Below are 22,356 nucleotides of genomic sequence, written 5' to 3' on the forward strand. Positions count from 1 at the left end.
TTTTTCTTGTGCGCAACGCAGATTTTCTGTGCAGAGACCGTGCCAGCAGTGCGCAATTGCGCACGCGCGCAGCTTAGAGGGAACATTGCTGGCAATGTTTTTTCCAGTCCTCTATTGTCCAGTTTCAGTGAGTCTTTGTGACCTGTAGCCTCAGTATACTGGTCTTAGTTGACAGGAGTGGCAATTTCTGTGGCAACTTTAGTCCATCTGTTTCATTTCAGCGTTGAACCTGCTGCACTGAGAGATGCTTTTCTGCATACCTTGGTTTTAACAAGTGCCCTTTTTAAGTTACTATTGCCCTCCTACAGGCTTGGGGCAGTCTAGCCTTTCTCCTCTGCCCTTTGGCATTTTCACCCAGAGAACTGCAGCTCGATGGATATTTCCTCTTTTTCATCCTATTCTCTGTAAACTGTAGAAATGACTGTGAAAATCCCAGTAAATCAGCAGTTTCTGACATACTCAAACCAGCCCGTTGGTCACCAAGAACCATACCTTAGTAGCGTATGCTTCAACTTCAGCAGTAACACTAATGACCCCAAGGACACTGTTATTATAAAAGAGACACACAAAGAACTTCATATTGTTGCATGGAGGTCTTTTTGGCTACCGAGACGAGAGACTTGCTTCTAAAAGGGCCATCACCCAAAAAACGGTCTTCCCAGCTACACTTCCACTTAACTACAGCAGATGGCAGTGTCGCTGCTGACTGCCCTTCATCGGTTCCAGTCCCACTGAAGAAGAAGAACCAGCCCTCCGTGAAGCTAACAGCTAACATCCGTGAAGTAAAAAGGGATGAAAGCTTATGACGGCCGGCTCATGCGACAGGCAAACCAGGTTAAAGTAGCGGCTCGGCGTGCGGAGCTATGGAGAAAAGCTTCGCTCAGTGGAAAAAGCAGTGCCTGAACAAAGCGGACCTGAGTAAGAAGGGCGCCGTGGACGAGGCCATCGAGCACGTCGTGTCTCTGCTCAACAGCCGGGAGGAGTACTTCACCACCAGCTCCTGCTCTGGGAGAGTCATCCTCATCGACGGGGTGAGTCTCACACACTTTTATTATAGAGGGATGTTTATGACAAATAGCTGGGAGAAAACGATTGCCTTCACATTTTATTTCTGTAATACCTCTGAACTGAAATCAGCTGAAACATGAAGCTGCAGAGGAGAGCATTGTGCTGTCAGCGATCGGAGAAGAGGAGCAGTTCTTGGAATCATTTGAAGGCTCCGGTTGATCTGACCTGGTTGCCGTAGTTTGCAGACTGTGTGACTTGAGACTGATTGTCAGCACATCGTCAGCTGTAGAGGTGAAAGTGTCTGACCTGATCGCTGTTGCAGTGCTGCAGACTGGTTCAAGATGCAACACTCTGGGAGGCGTTCGTCATTATCGTTGTTGGACGTATTCAACATCCCTTTTGTTTTGCTGTCTTGGTTTCATGTTCTCTGGTGTTTTCTTAAGTTGCAGTTTGTTTGACAGCAAACCACATCCTGACTGCTGTCGGAGCAAACAAACAAAAACCATGGAAATCTGTACTGAAACATGACAGTTGTCCCCCCTCTCTAGGCTCCAGAGAGCAGTGCTGTCCAGAAACAGAACTGTGCCTGGCTGTTTGTCTCACATCACAAGTGTACCTCAGAGGACCTGGTGAGACTCGTGGTGTCCTGATGATTAATACCCGTCGTGGCTGAATGTGCTGTTTTATCACATGCCTGTGTGTGTGTTTTCTAGCTGTCTGCTCTGGCCGGGTGCTCCGGTGATGCTGTGTTGAAGTTTGAGCCCTTTGTACTCCATGTTCAGTGCCGACGGCTGGAAGACGCACAGCTGATGGTGAGTCTTTCTTAGGAGAAACAAATAATTTGTCACATTTTCTGGTTAGTTATCTCTCAAAGGCAGCTCTACTAATCTTTTAGGCTTGAACGTGACCCTTGCTTATGCTTAGTGACTTGTTTCTGCCGTTCATATATGTCAGTGACTCTGCAAACATTTAAGAAGCACAACACCGACAGGAGTCAAGATCTTTACTGACATGAAGAACACACGTTTCATCCCCTAAATCTTTCCTCACTGTGGTGAGTCCTCCAGTGTTTCTGTGTAATCTGTGTATATGCTGATGCCTGCACGTGTGTAAATGGGGCTTTTGCCAGCGTAACTACACGCTGTGCAGTCTTGGACCACATGCTGTAGCTCCTTCAGCTCTGCAGCGGTGGGGCTTTGGGCTTTGACCAGGCTTCAGGTGCTGAAGGTCCATCTCAGGTTGTTGGACATGGTGAGACCAAGGACGTTTTAGTTGTTCATAGTAAGAAATATGAGAATACAGGAGAGTGAAACAATAAGACCAAACTGTGTGTGGGTAACACTGTGACTCAAGTTTCATACACGAACCATCCAGTTGCCTTTGGTCATGTAGTTGACAACATCCAGCTTCAGGTGCTCTCGCACTGCTCTGTTTACGTGAGGAGCTGTGAAAGGTACAGGGTGAAGCCTAACATGCTAGCACACAAGTGAAGGTTTTTTAAACCCACGATGCTGCAGTACATCTCTGTAGTTCGTGAGCAGGTCAGTGCTGCTATGGCCATAGCTCCTACTGAAGGAGAAACACTAACTGTGGGTCAGAAACTCACTCAGCCTCGCTTCAAAGGAGCTAAAATACATTTCGCTCAGTGAAACCAATTTATGTGGTGATGAGCTGATTAAGATGAAACCTTACTGAGATGACCTCAGACATTTGTAATGTTTTATAGTTTTCTTTCTTTGGCTACGACGTGACGATTGTTCCCACTTATGGCCATTCGACACACATGTAGCGCAGATCACTGCCCACTGTAGAGGCCCTGCTCACAGAGATGCTCTCACACTGTGTTCAGTTAGCTTTGCAGGGAAAACTGTGACTCCTATAAATTCTGCTTTGTTTTTCCTTTTTACACCTTTACAAAGAAAGACCCTTTTTGACACACTTTAATTTGAATGCTTAAAGCTTTTATGCAGTGCTGCTGTCACTGCTGAACGTGGCACATGCTGCTGACAAATCCTCTGTCAGCTGTTATGTAAAGCAGCTAGCTCATGCCTTAGTGCAGGGGTGTCGAACTCCAGGCTTCGGTGTCCTGCAGGTTTAGATCCCACCCTGGGTCAACACACCTGAATCACATGATTGGTTCATTAACAGGCTTCTGGAGAACTTCAAGACATGTTGAGGAGCTAATTTATCCATTTAAATCTGCTGTGTTGGATCAAGGACACATCTAAAACCTGCAGGACACCGGCCCTCCAGGCCTGGAGTCCGACACCTGTGCCTTAGTGTCACTATTCTCTAACATTGTCAACACACTACAAAGTATTAGGATCACCTCTAACACCAAAGAGAGGATTGTTTAGGATCGAGTCTCAATAATTTATCCAGGTAAACTGTGTGTGTGTGTCTAACATGTCGTCTCACCTGCAGCATTCAGTGGCCATCGACTCCGGCTTCAGGAACTCAGGCCTCACTGTCGGCAAGAAGGGAAAAATCATCACGGTATGCTTAAAAATGAATCTGAATCCTTTTGGCCAGGCTCGTTACACTGATGCATTTATCAGTGTGTGTGTGTGTGTGTGGGGGGGGGGGGTCGTATTTTCAACGATTGCCATGTTTATATTTGTATGTATGTTAGGGCTGCTCGATTATGGCAAAAATGATAATCACGATTATTTTCACTGAAATTGAGATCTCGATTATTTGTTTTTTACCTCTCTTTTCAACCAACAGCAGTCACTCTCCAAATAACTTCTGCTTAGCTTTCCGAGCTTCCCTCGGGTCCTCTTAATTGCTGTGACGCGTGTTCGAAATGCATAGAGGTGCGCTCGATTTTCCACACGGAGCAGCGCGAGAGTAAAGCATGAGGGAGGGGCTAATAATCGGCTCAGTCATTTTTAATGATCGTTGAAAGCCCAGATCGTAATCGTGATTAAAGTTCGATTAATTGAGCAGCCCTGATGTATGTAACCTGCTGTGCATGTCTGTTGTAAGAGGGCTTGCACAGGAGGATGAGTGGGAGTGAGGTCGCTGTGATGTTTGGGGGAGGTTGAAGGCCATCAAAGTGAATTCCAGTGTCAGTGATTATCGGACTAACAGTTTACAGACAGTGTTCTTATTGATCAAAGCTAGATGCTGAGTAACAAGTAGAAATGTAACTATAAGAGTTTGACAGTAGTGATGAAAGCACAGAAACAGTGAACATTAAAGTCAGCTGACTCCTGCACGATGACACGCCGTCGTGATGCAGCTGTTGAGCCGAATGGATCAGAAGTAGACTTCATGCAAGTGGCAGCCTGCCCTGTGCTCGCTGCTAACACGGCGTGGTCTATAGAGCAGCAGCCCCACTGCCATTAGGTGTTGGATGAAATCATGTATAAGAGCAGTACTGAGACGTTATGATTGATGCCACCAGGCTACATCTCCGTGAGAGGTTCCCAGGACATGTTGTCTCATTAGAACAATGCTGTGATGACAGCAGGGCTCCAGCCGCTGCAACGCTCCGTTGGATAAGTGACGGAGAACTGACGGTTCTTTTGGGGGGCTTTTCTACACTAACTGACACTCAGAGGTTACCACAAATTTTCACTCAGTCCCACACATGTTCATGCAGTTGCTTTGTTCAGGTTTCATTTTAGTTCAATTCAGTTTCTTCTATATAAGGCCAACTCACAGCAGCATTCAGCTGAACGCATTTTCCATCCCCAGCTGCTCTTTGCAGAAGTACCTTGTCTGGCACACACACACACACACACACACACACACACACACACACACACACACAGGGTTCAGTATCTGTGGCCTAGGATACTTGAATACATGAAGGCTGGAGTAGCTAACGATTGAACCTCTGGTAGTCGACACTCTGCATCCACAGCTGCCCACATGTATATGCCCTCTTTGTATAATACAGTTACAATGATTCAGTAAAATTAGACCTTCGTTGTCGGCATTTCTTCCATAAACTGTAGCATAGTAATAAAAATGTCTTTACTGCATTTGTCCCTGTAGGCAGTCCGTAGCACCCATGGCCTGGAGGTTCCTCTGAGCCATGATGGAACGCTCCTACTTCCACAGGAATACATCACCTATCTAACACAGGTAGCCAATCAGAAGATGGAGGAGAACCATAGAAGGATATCCAGGTCAGTGTGTTGGTTGGCTGTAAAGTCAGAGGCATACTGGAGTCTCACTGGATTTCCTGTCAAACATGTGATTTTTCTCTCTCTCTCTCTGCTGCCAGCAGGTTCTACCAGAACCTCCACTCAGCCCTGCTAACAGAGAAACTCCAAAGAGTCCAGATCCAAGATCCTCATGATGCTCCGGAGACAGAAAAGGGGACAGACGAAGAGGAGGAAAAGGAGGAGAGGAAAAAAACTAGTGTATATAAACGGAGGCGAAAGAGGGAGCAGCATGAGACAGACGGTTGCCATGGTGATGGGGACTGTAGTGTGCCAGGGCTAGAAGACTGTCTGGATCTGTTCACGTGAACTAATGGCTCAGTTTCACAGACTGGTTTCACTGGATTCTAGAGTTTCCAGTTTTCAGTTTTAGAGATTGCTAGTGTTGCAGTGATGATGGGCTTTCATCACTGTGATCACCATGGTAACAACGACATTAAAGCAAATACCAAAACAGAAAAGACTGAAGGGATCAGTTATTTGATTTCTTATTTGTGTATAGAATGAAAAAATAATTCAAAGCATAATATGTGAACTTAGAGTTTATTTACATGCTGTGACCACTAGAGTGCAGCAGTGCTCAGAAAAATGATTGACTTGAGTTACATTAGAATGGAGGGCGAACACCGTGACCTGAAATACAGAACCTGACAGTATGAAGCAATCCTGGCACATAAAACTAAGACATTGTATTTACTGAAACATATTTTGATGCTAGCAACACACATTCAGAAACATCTTTCCTTTGATTATCTCTGAGTCTTAGGCTGTATCCCAATTCAGGGTCTGCCGCCTTAAAGGCTGCATTTTAAGGCCGATTACGTCACAGCGACGCGACGAAGGCTGTCCCAATTGAAAGGCCGTTCAATAGTTGACCTTAGAAAATGTGATCATTTTATGGATAATTAAAGTCAGTCATATATCCACAAACACAACGAGCTGAAAGTCAGTGATGCTGCTCGGTTTGCAGTCCTGAACATCACGGCACAAGCAGGATTCACTGCACTGTTAATGTGAGCTGTGTTATATTGCTGCCTCTGTTCGGTGGTGTCGAGCCAAACGGACTTTAACGTGTGTTTGAACGAGCTGACGGTTCACTCGTTAAGCTGAAAGAAAGATGCTTTAATCACAGCAGTCACACATGTGTCCACTGCACCATCTGGAACTCTTCTTGTTTACACTCGTAATAACACAAACACTAAATCCTGCTTCTCTGTGCTGTTGTGTAGCAGTGTGTACACCTGAGACTGTCACCTGTCTGTCTGTCCTGCACTCTCTCTCTGTTTCTTTCTCTCTGATTGTGGAATAAAAGTATGAACATGTGTTTATAAGTTACACTTGTGTTTGAATCCTGCAGCTTATCACACATTTGATTTCCATGTGTGACGACTGCAAGTGTCCAGAGCAGGGGTGGGCAACTCCAGGTATATATACAGATATATATACATATATACATGTATATGTTCTGTATATGTTCTAATCGCTCTAATAGGATATTATGGTCGACAGTATCGAACGCTGCACTGAGGTCTAGCAGGACAAGCACAGAGATGAGTCCACTGTCAGAGGCCATAAGAAGATCATTTGTAACCTTCACTAAAGCTGTTTCTGTGCTGTGATGAGCTCTGAAACCTGACTGAAACTCTTCAAATAAACCTCTGCAGATGATCTGTTAGCTGTTTGACAACTACTCTTTCAAGGATTAAAGAATAATTCTCACAGCTTTTCACAGAAGAATATAAAGTCATGAGTAAGGCCACGGGAGGTGATCGGTCTCTGTTTCTGTGCCGGATTTGGTTTTGTCTCCAGCTTTGAGTGCAGTGGGCGTGTCTCTAACACTCATGGCGATTGTTGCCGACTTGAAGATTGTGGAATGCATTTATAAGCACATAATTAACCCTGAAGGAAGGCTTGCGTGTTCCTGCAGAGAAATAACTCGTCCTTTTACTCCCAGTGCAGAGCGCTTATTGAGCCTTTTGTACCAGAGTTGGCATTTAGTGAATTAGGAGCAATTTTAGATTTACTCCTGATGTATTTTTTTTTTAAAAAACATGTTTTTAGTGTTTTTTGGGGCTTCTAAAACGTGTTAGCAGCTCAGTGTCACAATTTTATGTTTCATGTTGAAAAATTGAAGCTTTGCTGCAAGTCCTAATCCAAAATGTCATCACGATTGCTTCTGTGCCTGAAGCGCTGCGGCCGTTTCTTATTGCGTCTTGTTGAGGCATGAGTGCGGTCGCAGGTCTTGAACCACAGTTGTGAGTGTGCTACTCTTTCAAGGATGTTTGATATGAAAGGAAGGTTGGAGATTGGCCTATAATTAGCTAAGACTGCTGGGTCTAGAGATGCTTTTTGAGTAAAGGTTTAACTACAGCCAGCTTGAAGGCCTGTGGTACATAGCTGATTATTAGAGATAGGTTGATCATATTTAAGATCGAAGAATTAATTAATGGCAGGACTTCTTTGAGCAGTTTTGTAGGAATGGGGTCTAAAAGACACGTTGATGGTTTGGAGGAAGTAATTATTGAAGTTAACTCAGAAAGATCAATTAGAGAAAAAGAGTCTAACATCCAGACTGGCCAACAGCCTGTATCCACAGGCTGTGAGGCTCCTGAACTCTCTGCCCCCCTCTCACGGACAATAACCATATCCAACTTCTTAATAGCAATGAACTGGTCTGCATTGGTGCATCATATCTTTATTCTCTTCCCCCCCCCCCTCTTTCTTAAATAGATAACTATCATATCTGATATCATATCTCACAGTACAATAATATTGAATGGGTTGCATTGTTGTATTTTGTCATGTTTCTCAGGTCTTTGTCTGAATTTCTACGAACATTATTGCTAAGGATTGTCTTATTGCATTGGAGTCACACTGGGTTAAATATGTACACTTGGGTTTTAAGGGGTATTTATTATTTTCTTCTTTTTTTTTTGGGTTGTATGGAAGCCCCAAACGCAATTTCATTGTTCTTGACAATGACAATAAATAAATAAAAAAAAAAAAAAAAAAAAAAAAACTTAACATCAATGGTACTAAGAGTAGCTGTAGATAATATTACATCTGTGGGATGATTACTGGTAATTTTTTCTCTAATGATAAAAATTTTATTTGTGAAGAAGTTCATGAAGTCATTACTAGTTAACGTTAAAGGGATGGTTGGCTCAAAAGAGCTCTGACTTTTTGTCAGCCTGGCTACAGAGCTGAAGAGAAACCTAGGGTTGTTCTTATTTTCTTCAATCAGTGATGAATAGTAAGATGTTCTGGCTTTGCGGAGGGCTTTCTTATAAAGCAGCAAACTATTTCTCCAGGCTAAATGATGATCCTCTAAATTTGTGACACGCCATTTCCTCTCCAGATTACGAGTCATCTGCTTTAGTCAGGTACTTCTGATTTAAGGCCTTAGTTGTCATGGTCCTGGGTCGATGACCCAGCGTTTTGAGTGCATTGTTATTATTTTCTAGTTTATTCTGATTTTGTATTAATTCTTTGGGTTTAGTTCTCGTGTCTTATTATCCCTACCTGTGTCTTCTCTCTGTGCTCTGTTCGTGTCTCCGAGTTTTGTGTTGTAAAACAGTCTGTGAGGTTCCTGTTTTACTTTGTAGGTCTGTGCCTCATTATGCCCATTAGTTCCAGCTGTGTCCACCCCTGCGTGTCATTTCCTCATTACCTGGTTTGTATTTATAGTGTGTGTTTGCCTCTGTTTGTCGTTGTGCCGTCTGTGTATTTTGGTATTCCTTGCATCTCTCTGTGCGCCTTTCCCTGCGTGTCCTCACGTTTTCAGGTTTGTTTATTAGTTTTCCCAGTCTAGGCTTTAGTTGCTCCTTGTTCCTTATATCCTGTTTTGTACTTTCATTACAAATAAACACTTACTCACACCCCAGCCAGTACCTGCACTTTGGATCCTTTTCTCACTACACCACACGACTGCTGCCCCAGCCGTGACAGTACGGAGCAACCACAAAATGGATCCAGCGGACTTACGCCTGGTGGACTGGATAACCCACACAACTCACTTATTTTTTTCGTCAGCAAATTCACTTGTACCCTGGTGATGGAGATAAGATTTCATTCTTTGTGCAACTGTTACGTGATCGCGCACTACAGTGGGCCCAGGCAGTGCTGCGATCCCACCCCGAAATCTCCTACCCCGATTTTTTTGTCTAAGTTTAAGAGCGTTTTTGACAAAGGATCCGAGGCTGCTGCCGCCGCTCAACGCCTGTTAAATCTCAAACAAGGTAGACGTAGGATATCGGATTATTCTGTCGATTTCTGGGTTTTGGCTGAGCAAACGGGGTGGGGGCAGGAAGCGCTGAAGAGTGCCTTGCTAAATAACATCTGTGATGAATTGAAAGGCGAACTGATAATGCATGACCTGCCTGCCTCTCTTGACTCTCTAATGGCTCTGTGCATTAAATTAGATGATCACCTTCGGGCTCGCAGAGACCTCCGGGGGCGGGCCTTTCAGGAGCCACGGGTGCTCATGGACCCACCAGCGGGGGAGTGGAGGGCTAAACCCAGTGCTGCCCACAGTGGCGAGCTAAGCAAGGAAGGCGAGCAGCCCATGCAGCTGGGTCGCTCACGGCTAACACCCGCGGAACGTCAGCGACGCATGGTGTCTGGTGAGTGCCTGTATTGCGACCGTAAAGGCCACTTCATTGCCACCTGTCCATCTCGACCAAAAGGGGGCGCCCGCCCGTAGTTAAGGGAGTACTGGTGGGCGACCTGTCTAGTAAAAGCTCCCTTCCGCGCTTAATGTTACTGGCCAAGTTAACAGTCTGCACAAAGACCCATTCTGTGATGGCGTTAATTGACTCCGGCGCGGAACAGAACTTTATCGATTCAGCCCTCGCGGAAGAATTAGGAGTTGGTTCTGACCCTCTACCTCATCGTTTACATGTCACTGCCTTATCTGGATAGCAGCTGCCTGATATAACCCATGTCTCAGAGCCCGTGTCACTCACACTCTCCGGCAACCACACCGAGGTGCTAAGCCTATTCGTGTTTAAAGCTCCTCAAACACCGCTTGTCTTAGGTCATCCCTGGTTGCGACAGCATAACCCTCATATTGACTGGAAATCCGAATGCGTGGTGGGCTGGGGAGTGGATTGTCACATGAATTGCCTCCGGGCTGCTACTCCGCCCTCCGCGTCTCCTCCAAATAACCTGTCTGAGCCTCCGGATCTCACCTCTGTTCCACCTGTGTATCACAACTTGGCTGAGGTTTTTCGTAAAGATCGTGCACAATCGTTACCACCTCATCGGCCGTATGACTGCGCCATTGATCTTCTCCCAGGCGCCACACTTCCCACCTGTTGCCTTTATAGTCTCTCCCAACCTGAGAGAGCATCTATGGAGAAATACATCACGGACTCACTGGCAGCAGGCATAATCCGGCCGTCCTCTTCCCCTGTGGCAGCTGGCTTCTTCTTTGTAGAAAAGAAGGACAAGTCCCTCCGCTTTCAACACCCATCTGGGGCATTTTGAGTACCTGGTGATGCCCTTTGGGCTGACTAATGCCCCAGCAGTTTTCCAGGCCCTCGTAAATGACGTCCTCCGGGACTTTATCAATCGGTGCGCGTTTGTCTACTTATCTTCTCTAAAACAGTGGCGGAGCACGAGACACACGTCAGACAGATTCTGCAGCGTTTGCTAGAAAACAGACTGTTTGTGAAAAGCGAAAAATGTGACTTTCATGTGGACTCCGTGGCCTTTCTCGGATACATAATAGAGCGGGGTGATCTAAAACCAGACCCAGCGAAAGTCCAAACAGTGCTTACCTGGCCCGAACCCCCAAACCGTCGACAGCTCCAGCGCTTTTTAGGCTTTGCCAACTTCTACCGCCGCTTCATTCGAGATATCAGTAAACTCGCTCTGCCTTTAACCAGAATCACTTCTCCTAAAGTGTCTTTTCAGTGGGACCAGTCTGCGCAGGAGGCCTTCCTACATCTCAAAGAACGGTTCGCTAGAGCGCCTATCCTCTGCCAACCCGACCTCAAACAACAGTTCGTCGTTGAGGTGGACGCGTCAGATTCCGGGGTCGGAGCGGTGTTGTCCCAACGGACGGAGGGTAAGCTCCACCCGTGCGCCTTTTTCTCTCACCGTCTCTCCCCAGCAGAGCGTAATTATGATGTTGGAGACCGGGAACTTCTGGCTATCAAGTTAGCACTGGAGGAATGGAGACATTGGCTAGAGGGAGCCACTCAACCATTCATCGTGTGGACAGACCACAGAAACCTGGAGTATCTCCGAGCCGCAAAGCGACTCAATCCCCGGCAAGCGAGGTGGGCTCTCTTTTTCACGAGTTTCAACTTTTCAATTACTCACAGACCCGGGAGCCGCAATGTGAAGCCAGACGCCCTCTCCCGACTGTATGACTCCTCTGAAGCGGAACCCGAGCCAGGTCCGATTCTTCCAGCCTCCTGCTCCATCGGCACGGTGACCTGGGAAATCGAATCTCAGATTAAGGAAGCTCAGAAAACAGAACCAGATCCCGGGACCGGGCCCCCAGGTCAGTTGTTTGTGCCCTCCTCTGTTCGTTCTCAGGTACTGCAATGGGCACACGCCGCCCGGTTCACCTGTCACCCGGGGGTACACCGAACCATACAATTCCTCCAGCATTACTTCTGGTGGCCCACTTTGGCTCGGGATGCACGGGAATACGTTGCCGCCTGCACGACCTGCGCCCATAACAAGTTGTCTAACCAACCCCCCTCCGGATTGCTACGACCACTACCCACTCCGGGACGGCCTTGGTCCCACATAGCCTTGGATTTTCTAACCATTGTGGACAGGTTTTCTAAAGCTGTCCATTTCGTTGCCTTGTTCAAGCTGCCTACGGCCCTGGAGACCGCTCACCTCCTCACCACGCATGTGTTCCGCCTCCATGGAATTCCAGAGGACATTGTGTCAGACCGTGGCCCCCAGTTCACGTCGCGGGTCTGGAGGGAGTTTTGCTCCGCCCTCGGCGCTAAGGTTAGTCTGTCCTCTGGATTCCATCCCCAGACTAACGGGCAAGCTGAGCGGGCGAGCCACGAACTGGAGGCTGCTCTGCGGTGTGTGCTGTCCACAAATCAAACGACCTGGAGTGAACATCTGCCATGGATTGAGTACGCCCACAATTGCCTGACTTCCTCAGCCACTGGAGTTTCACCTTTTGAGGCGTCATTAGGATTCCAGCCTCCGCTCTTTCCAGCCGTTGAGGGTGACCTCTCTATGCCGTCCGTCCAACACCACCTGCGTAGATGTCGCCGGGTGTGGAGAACCACCCGAGCTGCCCTCCTCCGGACGAAGGCACGTAACAAACAGCTCGCGGACCGCCATCGGACACATGCGGTCCGACAAAAGGTATGGCTGTCCACCCGCTATGTGCCCCTCCGGGCGGAGTCCAAGAAACTGTCTCCAGCTTTTATTGGGCCATTCGAAATCGGTGCGCTTGTGAACCCTGTGTCTGTTCAGTTGAACCTTCCACGCAACATGCGTGTCCACGACGTTTTCCATGTCTCCCAGATTAAGCCCTTGCTCTCCAGTCCTTTGTGCCCTCCTTCCGGGCCCCCGCCTCCCGCCCGGTTCGTTGATGGGCTGCCGGCGTATGGCGTCTCCCGCATTATGGACTCCCGGCGCTGGGGGCGGGGGGTCCAGTATTTGGTCGATTGGGAGGGCTACGGGCCGGAGGAGCGCTCCTGGGTGCCTCGCTCGGCTGTCTTGTGTCGGCGCCTGCTCCGTGACTTCCACTGCCGGCACCCTCGTAAGCCCGGTGGGTCGCCGGGAGGCTCCCGTTGAGGGGGGGTGCTGTCAGGGTCCCTGTGCCTACCCGGTCGGCTCAGTATGGCTACATATGTTTTTGTATTCTTTTTTTTGTTCCTGCTCTCTCCCTTCTCCCCTTTCCCTCCTCCCTCTGCCTGGGCGGAGCTCACCTGTGGGCTCCTGCTCTTGGCCCACGCACCTGTGGCTCATCACGAGTGATCCAGCTCCTTTATAAGATGGCAGCTCTGTGTTTCTCGTCGCTGGACCGTTGCCGACCCTCGTCAGTGTAACCCCAGCTCAATTACTTCTAGAGTGCTTTCACAGCGATTTGCCTTACTATCCCTTCGTGTCTCTGTGTACAGATTCCCTGGACCAACCCCTGTGTTACCCGAGTGAGTGGAGTGTGAAGAGGAGTGGACGGAGTGTGTGTGTGTGACTATCGGCGTCTTTCCCGTTCGTGGTGTGGACCCCCGGAGCCCGGCTTTCCCCTCACTTTTGTAAATAATCACCTGGTGTATCATAATAAAGACTCTTGTGCTTTCAAGACCTAGAGCCTGCGCGTGAGTCCGTTCAGTCGCAGTGTGACAATTTTTAAACATGTTTCTAAACAGGCTCCACCACTCTGCAGTCTGCCCCCCCAACCCACTACTAGCAACCATCATGATCCCCCGGCCAGCTCCTTTCGCCAACCTACACAGCTATGCAGCCTCCCCAGCAAATAGTCTGCGTTCAGTACCTTTTCTAACGACTGTATGCTTTGAAACAATAAGCTGCATCACAATTACATTGTAATCTTAACTTCAAAACACTAATTTATGCTGCTGAATATCATCTTATTTTGCTTTTTTAGATTCCAGAGAGTCTCAGGCCAGTTCTAAAATTTTGTACTATGACATTTTATGAACAGGCTAAATTGTAAATAGTTCTAACAGATTGAACTACTTGAACATGAATGCAAAATGTGAAGCCATCACTTATGAATATCGTTGTTTTTCTCATCACAATGCTTGTCCAGTTTATCACAAGCCAGTATTCTTTGTGTTATTGTTTTTTTTTTTAACAGATGCAGCCTTCTAAAAATGTATAACCATGGGGAGAGAGCTGATCAGAGAAGTCGGGGACCTCCGTGAGGAGTTCAGAGCCTCCGTTAATCTTGCAGCACTGAACCTGTTGATGCCGGTGTATTGCCTCTGGATTAGCCTTTTAACAACATAGATGAGATGAACAATGCAGAGGCAACTCTGCAATGACTAGAGGCAAATGAAGCACTGGTAAGTTCTTAAAGGTTAGGGGACTTTTGTAACCCAGAACTTTAAAAATTGTCCAAGTTGGTTAAACTGCTTAAAAATGGCCTTCTGCTGTATGTTCTGCTTGAATATACAACAGCAGGCTATCGTTGGAAGATCCAACAAATCGGAATAGAAATATATTTCACTGCAAATGGTTTGGCTTATTTATTTTATCTCTAGAAAATTAGGCTTTGAGCTATTCAACTAATGGCTCTTTGGGAATCGGTGAAGCAGCAGTTTGCTGATTTCTGCCTTGTGACTTTCATATTAATCAACCTAGTAGTTTAGATGCTTTCTCCCTGCTGAAGACAATTGACAAGAGGTTATTCATATTTAAGATCTAATTTGGTCTTTTTTTCTTCTTCGTTTTGTTTGTTTTTGTCCTAGTTGGCCTAACTCGACAGGTAAACGCTGTTTCTGAGTTTGCCTTTCCCCGAGCAGTGCAGAAATGTCTCTGCTACGCTCCAAATCGGATAGCTGGTGCAGGATGCCCGATACCGGAGTAAACATTTAAAAAAACAAAACAAAAAAACTGACTTGGACCTAATACATGTAACAAAGAACCTTTTTCATATCATAAATTACTTTGTTATTGATATAGAGATTTCTGTCATTTTTAATTGCATAATGCGAGATGCTTCATATTATAGGGATATTATTATGGACGTGACAAATTGTAAGATAATGTCCAGCATATAAAGGGTATCCTGTTTGTGGATCATACACAGGGATTCAAGGAGCTTTATTTGTCATTCGCATCACATGTTAACATGAGGTGGAACAAAATTATGTACACACGGTCCCGGAGTGAAAAGAAACAAAAATAATGAAGAAGAGGAAGGGTTTTGTTTTGTTTGTTTTTTTTAGTAATAAATAAATAGTTGGGTTTTTTGTTTTGGTTTTTTAACAAACAGAAATGACAAGTAATAAGAAAATACAATAAATAATACAATAAGTAAAGTGCAACAACCTGAGTACCAGGGAACCTCCCCATTTATCTGGGCTTAGGACTAGCACTGGGACTCCACTGGCCTGTGGCTCCCCCATGGCTGGGTTATCAGATGGGTTTCCCATTATTTTCAGTAGCTTTTTGAAACAGTTTTTTGATCTAAGTAGACATGTCAGGCATACATTTTAACAACTATGTAGCTCTTTGTAGTGAGGTAGAATGATTAAACAAAGCTTAGATTTATTTGATCTTTCTCCAAATAGGAGTAAAGACTTTCTGGAGGTGTTACAGAAATGACCAAAACCCCAAAATGAATTGAAATGTTTAAAATTTTTAAAAACTGTCTTCTTTTGTTTGGTTCTCTATGTCTGTCACAACAAAAAAAATCACATTTAGAAACTTTAAAATGTCAGATGACACGTGATTACATTCATCTTTTATTTACAGTCTATTGACCTAACCTGTGACGTGTATTGAAAAGCTCTCAATGCTATCTCCCATTCACTCGACCTGCTCTTTAGTGAGTTTGTGTTCAACAGACTGTAAGTGACTCTTTAGAGATTGTTCACTGAAACAGAATGAGCTCGCCGGTCCACTCAGATGATTCAGTAAAGTCACAGGAGTGGAAGGACGAGGTTTCCCACTCACAGAGTCACTGTGGCTTTCCTCTAACAGCCTGGTCATCAGTAGAATCATCATCACTGTCTGCATTTAGATTTTTGTGCCTAACCTCTGTATTGCTCGACATTTATTGTTCCAAAACTGGGTGATAAACCGTGAGGGCTGGATTTCCAATTATAGTGACAAAAAACAGAAATCTTGAAACTGGATTTGGAAAAAAATGGTGACTGAAATTTGAATGGCTACTTTGTCTTCATTACATCAGCAGCAAAGACCTCAAAAAGCTGGATTTTCCTGTTCAACTGGACTAATGTGGTAACCGATGCTGACTCCATCATGCTGTACTTCCAGGTGGTGATACTCGCTGCTACAGTCATGCTGGTTTACTACTGTGAGTTCACTGACACTTTCAGTCCAGCAGAGCAGGGCTTCATTTGCAGAGATCCCACTTTGACCAAACCTGATCCTGGACCTGAGCAGAACAGCCGCATGCCACCTATAATACTGTACTCTGTGGTGAGCGGACTACCTGTTGTACTGGTAAGTCAATAGAGCTACAGAAAGCCATGCATGTTAAAGGACTGTTAGTATCTGTCAGTTAGTCGATATCTGCAGTGGATGGAACCATGCATTATTGTGCATTTCACAGCAGGTAAAATAAGTATTGAACATAAGTATTGCAGCAGGTCTCTGCAGGTGATTTCAGCAGTGCTGGAACAAAGTTCCACAACACCTTCTCAAAGTCATCAATATCTCTGAGCCCCCCACCGTCACGGCAGGGTGAGGCAGGCATGCTGTTCGAGTGGATATGTGCAAACTTTCTCCATGTGTTGGTGTTGTTCCACCTGTATCCTTTATCTGGAAGCTCTGTCCTCCTTCCACACCATACTGATATTCATGGGGAAACTGAGTCTGATGTTCAGCTGGGAAATTGTCTTTCCCATACCTGCACAGGCTCAGTCTCTAATATTCACCCTCTGTAAACACTTTGCTGATGAGCTTATGGTCAGTTTTGTAAATTGTGGTTATTTTAAGTGTCAGAGAGGATGATTATCCAGTGTATGTTTCCTGATTGTGTGATTGACGGGTTGTTAGTCGACGTTAACGGAGTTGCAGTCAGAACCACGCCCATCGCATATAATTTTAAAATACTAAAAAGGTGAAGATGAAACGTGCAATAAGGCTTCATAATGGGATTTCACAAACTGGAGGGTAACATCATGGTGGCTGTGTTTGTCTTTTCTGCTGTTTGTGGTTGCTGTACGTGGCTGTTTGGTAGGCCCCGCCCACCTCTGCATTAGCTCTGCTGATGTTTTCTCTTCAATGGGTCAAAATTAGTGTGTGGCTAAAATAGCAGAGGATGAACCTTCAATATTTTTTTTTCTCAACAAAATGTCAAATGCTAATGCTGATACATGATATGGGTTTTACTGCATGTCAATAACATATCACATAAAAACATGTGAACAAATAAAAATTTGATTTAATAGTAACTTTTAAAATCAAAGCTACATCATTGCAGCAAATTACTGGAATATGACAACGCCATCATTACTGCAAACTTTTCAGTACTGTATACTACAGCTAACATTTTCTCCAATTTATTCTTATTTAATTTATTTTGTTTTTCATTCTGTTTTTTTTTTCTTCTTTTTCAGATTTCAGGGGTGGAAGTAGTCATCTTCCTCTTTTACTACAACTCAAACAACTTTTATGAGCAGGAGAAGGTTGTTGTCGTGGGAGACTGCTGCTATGTTAACCCCATGGTGCGCAGGACTGTCCGTTTCCTTGGTAATGTAAGACCAGCCCAAAATATTCCCACCATTGATTAACCCAGTTGTCGTGTCTGACATTTTTAAAATGTCCTTATAATAATGTTCTGGGCTACTGTAGAGCTAAACACAATTATGGTGTCTCTTCTAACGTTTTAGGATCAGCTATGTTTAAAATGGCCATTTTCACAGAATTTAAATGAACCGTCTATAATGTAGCCTATGTGAGTTATGCAATAGTTATGTTGGTTTAAGTTGTTTACAAATATCACCTGTGTGTCTTTCTGTAGGTGTCTTTGTCTTTGGTTTGTTTACAACAGACATTTTTGTTAGTACTGGTCAGATGGTCACAGGAAGTCTGGCTCCCTACTTCCTGTCTGTGTGCCAGCCCAATTACACTGCTCTCGGCTGCCAGGATACAGCGTTCTTTGTGAGCCAGTCAGATGGCTGTACTGGTGACCCTGATGACATCATCAGAGCCAGGAAGACATTTCCCTGCAAAGAGGCTGCACTCAGTGTCTACTTAGCTGTTTACTTGGCAGTGAGTAGATCTGTCTTTAAATAATCCAACAGTCTTCACCAATGTCAATAAAGTAATATTTGGTTAAAGTGTCAGAGAAATAATCTTCCTTTTCAGATGTACATCATGTCCTGCGTTGGATCTGCAGTGGGGCGTCTGGCTGGGCCCTTTGTCAGCCTCTCATTGGTCAGTCTGGCTTTGCTAACAGGCATCAACAGAGTGGCTGAATATCGTAACCACTGGAGTGATGTTATAGCAGGACAAGGCATTGGTGCTGCTGTTGCTGTCTTTCTGGTCAGTTCCTGTTATTATTAGACTTATTCATATCAGTGTAGACTTCATTAGTGGGTCATTATGAAAAACAGATATGCCAATAAACACAGCATTTTATGCTAGCTCAAACCTGAAGTTAAATGACTGCTTATTTGTGTGTATATATATATATATATATATATATATATATATATATATATATATATATATATTAATTAGTGCCTCAGCACAGAGGCACTAATCATGGCAGCACAAGAACAAGCTCTGAGTACAAGATCCATAGAGGCTGGGGTCTATCACACCAGGCAAGACCCCAGGTGCAGGCTGTGTAAAGATGCCCCAGAGACAATCCAGCACATAACAGCAGGGTGCAAGATGCTAGCAGGCAAGGCATACATGGAACGCCATAACCAAGTGGCCGGCATAGTGTACAGGAACATCTGTGCCGAGTATAACCTAGAAGTCCCGAGGTCAAAATGGGAGATGCCCCCAAGGGTGGTGGAGAATGACCGAGCTAAGATCCTGTGGGACTTCCAGATACAGACGGACAAAATGGTGGTGGCTAACCAACCGGACATAGTGGTGGTAGACAAACAGAAGAAGACGGCCGTAGTGATCGATGTAGCGGTTCCGAATGACAGCAATATCAGGAAGAAGGAACACGAGAAGCTGGAGAAATACCAAGGGCTCAGAGAAGAGCTCGAGAGGATGTGGAGGGTGAAGGTAACGGTGGTCCCCGTGGTAATCGGAGCACTAGGTGCGGTGACTCCCAAGCTAGGCGAGTGGCTCCAGCAGATCCCGGGAATAACATCGGAGATCTCTGTCCAGAAGAGCACAGTCCTGGGAACAGCTAAGATACTGCGCAGGACCCTCAAGCTCCCAGGCCTCTGGTAGAGGACCCGAGCTTGAAGGATAAACCGCCCGCAGGGGCGCGCTGGGTGTTTTTTTTTTATTTTTTTTTTTATATGTATGTATATGTGTGTGTGTGTGTGTGTGTGTGTATATGTATATATGTATATATATATGTATATGTGTATATGTACAATCACAGAATGTACATAAGGTGCAGTTGCAGTCTAGGAGTGGGAGCAGTGTGACAGTTCAACTGTTTAGGAGGGAGATGGCGAGGGGAAAGAAACTGTTCCTGTGTTGGTTGGTCCCAGTCTGCAGGCTTCTATACCATCTGCCAGAGGGTAGCAGGTCAAAGAGTCTGTGTCCAGGGTGTGAGGGGTCTGTGATGATTATCCCTGCCTGTTTCCTGGTTCTTCAGAGGTACAGGTGCTGGATGGAGGGCAAGTTTTACTGAAATTTTAGTCATTTATTCAAAGTCAGAAAAAACGGTACAATTTAAAGCACACTTTCAAGCAGCTTTTCAAAATAATTCATCTTTCCAAGAGTAAGTTCAGCACCTTACTTCTGCACATCATTGTGTAACTTGGTCAAACATATTTAGACTCTTTCCTTAATAGAAAACCGATCTAATGGACTAAACTGCTGCAAGATACTCTCACACACACAAGCTGTGCTTGCATGGATGAACATGAATTAATTTTTTCCACTTCGTGAACAACAGTCTTAGTGGGGACAAAGATCTGGGTCACAGAAACAATGTAAACAAAAATAATAGAGCTCTATTTCCCTGCAGTAACAGGGAAGTACTTGCAATCCAAATGGTTGATCCGTGTGAAAGGAATTTTGAATGATCAAATGTATTCAACTTTTCTTCTATCTCTTCCTAGGTTGTTTTTGTGGTTCAGTATTTCAAAAAGAGACCTGTGATTCCCCAGAGTCCCTCAGACTCAGGCACGGCTAATACCGATGAGGTTTCCCCTGAAGTCAATCACAATATGGAGACCAGTGATAAGGTAAGGTATAAAGGACTGCACTTTATACCATGCTGTTAGGGCTAGTGGTTGAAAACATGGATAGATAGCAACAGTGGCGTTACCTGTTACCTTCGATACTCCTATATTTGAATCTTAACATTGTATTTATTTATTTATTTATTTATTTATTTTTGGGCATCATGTTGCTTTTTAGAGCCAGAAGCGGCCATATTTGGAAGGTGGAGTACAAAGCCATCAGCTAATGCTAGCAAGCTTGGTTATCAAACTGCATTCATAAATTGACACTTAGTGTTATATGTGTTTTAAGTAATCCAAAGTGAAAACCTAAAAAAAACTGTAGAATTTGATTAACCAGAACAGAAGCACAAACGTCCATCCATCCATTCATCGATCCATCTTCTTCTGCTTATCCGGGGCTGGGTCACGGGGGCATAAGCAGAGAAGCCCACCCCTCCCTTTCCCCAGCCATCTCCTCCAGCTTTTCCGGTGGAACACCAAGGCGTTCCCAGGCCAGCCGAGAGATATAATCTCGCCAGCGTGTCCTTGACCTGCCCTTGGGCCCCCTCCCGCTGGAACATGCCAGGAACACCACACCTAGGCATCCCAGGGGGCATCCTTGTCAGATGCCCGATCCACCTCAGCTGGCTCCTTTCAATGTGGAGGAGCAGCAGCTCTACTCTGAGCCCCTCCCGGATGGCTGAACTTCCCACACTATCTCTAAGGGACAGGGCAAGCCACCCATCAGAGGAAGCTCATTTCTGCCGCTTGTATCCGCGATCTCGTTCTTTCAGTCACTACTCACAGCTCGTGACCATAGGTGAGGGTAGGGACGTAGATCGACCGGTAAATTGAGATTGAAATTTTACACTCAGCTCTCTCTTCACCACAACGGACCGGTAAAGCGTCCGCATCACTGCAGCCGCAGCACCAATCCATCTGTTGATCTCCCGCTCCCTTCTCCTGTCACTCATGAACAAGACCCCGAGATACTTAAACTCCTCCACTTGGACCAGGAACTCGTCCCTGATCCAGCGTGGGCTTTTTTTGGGGTGGCTGTAGCTGAGGAAGTAGAGCAGGTCACCTACTGATCAGAAGGTTGGTGGTTCGATCCCTGGCTCCTCCAGTCTGCATGTCATGTATCCTTGGGCAAGATACTAACCCCAAGTTGCTCTCCGATGCATCCATTGGAGTATGAATGTGTGTGAATGTAGTTAGACAGCACTAAGTAGAGCGAAAGTGCTTGTGAGAATGGGTGTGACTGGGTGAATGTGACATGTTGTATAGAGCGCTTTGAGTACTCCGGGAGAGTAGAAAAGCGCTATGTAAGAATCAGTCCATTTACCATTCTGGCTGAGGACCATGGCCTCAGATTTGGAGGTGCTGATTCTCATTCCCACCGCTTCACACTCGGCTGCAAACCGTTCCAGTGCAAGCTGGAGGCCATCACGCAATGAACCCAACAGAACCACATCATCTGTGAAAAGCAGCGATGAGATTCTGAGACTACCCAGGTAAAAGCCTTCCGCCACTTGGCTGCGCCTAGATATTCTGTCCATAAAAATTACGAACAGAATCTGTGACAAAAGGCAGCCCTGGCGGAGTCCATCACCCTTCAGGAACAAGTCCGACTTATTGCCGGCTACGCATACCAAGCTCTTGCAATGGTTGTATAAGGACTGAATGGCCCGTAGCAATGGGCCAAACACTCCATACTCCTGGAGCACCTCCCATAGGACACTCTGAGGGACACGGTCAAATGCCTTCTCCAAGTCCACAAAACACATGTAGACTGGTTGGGCAAACTCCCATGCACCCTCAAGTATCCTTGAGAGGATAAAGAGCTGGTCCAGTGTTCCGCGACCAGGACAAAAACTGCATTGTTCTTCCTGTATCTGAGGTTCGACTAACGGACGGACTCTCCTTTCCAGCACCCTGGCACAAACTTTCCCAGGGAGGCTGAGGTGTGTGCCCCCCTATAGTTGGAACACACCCTCCGGTCACCTTTCTTAAAGATGGGAACCACCACCCCGGTCTGCCAATCCAGAGGTACCACCCCTGATCTCCACGCAATACTGTAGAGGCGTGCCAACCACAACATCCCTACAACATCCAGAGCTTTCAGGAACTCAGGGCGGACCTCATCGACCCCAGGGGCT

The 22,356-nt window shown here is 45.7% G+C and overlaps 2 protein-coding genes across 6 annotated transcripts in view; both read left to right on the forward strand.

Moving 5' to 3' along the window:
* On the forward strand, positions 1–14,121 carry tyw3 (tRNA-yW synthesizing protein 3 homolog (S. cerevisiae)). 3 transcript variants are annotated; one of them, XR_015125945.1, is made up of 7 exons: positions 1–1,031; positions 1,557–1,637; positions 1,722–1,820; positions 3,433–3,504; positions 5,014–5,147; positions 5,246–6,607; positions 13,993–14,121. XR_015125945.1 is itself a non-coding variant. In XM_086270711.1 (6 exons), the coding sequence occupies exons 1-6, from the start codon at positions 864–866 to the stop codon at positions 5,490–5,492; spliced, it is 801 nt and encodes a 266-aa protein (XP_086126837.1). In that variant the 5' UTR covers positions 1–863; the 3' UTR covers positions 5,493–9,073. The 3 variants fall into 3 exon arrangements, 1 of the variants encoding a protein (XP_086126837.1); XR_015125946.1 differs by having other exon boundaries at positions 22–1,031; positions 5,249–6,607; XM_086270711.1 differs by lacking the exon at positions 13,993–14,121 and having other exon boundaries at positions 5,246–9,073.
* Positions 14,065–22,356, forward strand: part of LOC147309284 (phospholipid phosphatase-related protein type 5-like) — a 23,984-nt gene continuing 15,692 nt past the window's right edge. The window contains exons 1-6 of one of the 3 annotated variants that reach the window (XM_086270710.1): positions 14,065–14,200; positions 16,140–16,328; positions 17,447–17,579; positions 17,851–18,101; positions 18,198–18,374; positions 20,093–20,218. In XM_086270710.1, the coding sequence (XP_086126836.1) occupies positions 16,164–16,328; positions 17,447–17,579; positions 17,851–18,101; positions 18,198–18,374; positions 20,093–20,218 (852 nt within the window). In that variant the 5' untranslated portion in view covers positions 14,065–14,200; positions 16,140–16,163. Of the gene's footprint in view, positions 14,201–15,707; positions 16,329–17,446; positions 17,580–17,850; positions 18,102–18,197; positions 18,375–20,092; positions 20,258–22,356 lie in introns of those variants that run through there. The other 2 variants (XM_086270708.1, XM_086270709.1) reach the window with 2 other exon arrangements.

This window comes from Aulonocara sp. 'chitande type north' Nkhata Bay, linkage group LG18, assembly GCF_057382095.1.
Source record: "Aulonocara sp. 'chitande type north' Nkhata Bay isolate Kocher_YH1m ecotype deep benthic linkage group LG18, A_spYH_male_GT1.1, whole genome shotgun sequence".
Taxonomy (NCBI): Eukaryota; Metazoa; Chordata; class Actinopteri; order Cichliformes; family Cichlidae; genus Aulonocara; species Aulonocara sp. 'chitande type north' Nkhata Bay.

Bases quoted from the DNA above. Each gene is read 5' to 3' on its own strand.
- tyw3 (XM_086270711.1), top strand. From the start codon at position 864: ATGGAGAAAAGCTTCGCTCAGTGGAAAAAGCAGTGCCTGAACAAAGCG. The intron at 1,032-1,556 runs GTGAGTCTCACA...CCCCCTCTCTAG, and splicing joins GAGTCATCCTCATCGACGGG to GCTCCAGAGAGCAGTGCTGT. The intron at 5,148-5,245 runs GTCAGTGTGTTG...CTCTGCTGCCAG, and splicing joins AACCATAGAAGGATATCCAG to CAGGTTCTACCAGAACCTCC.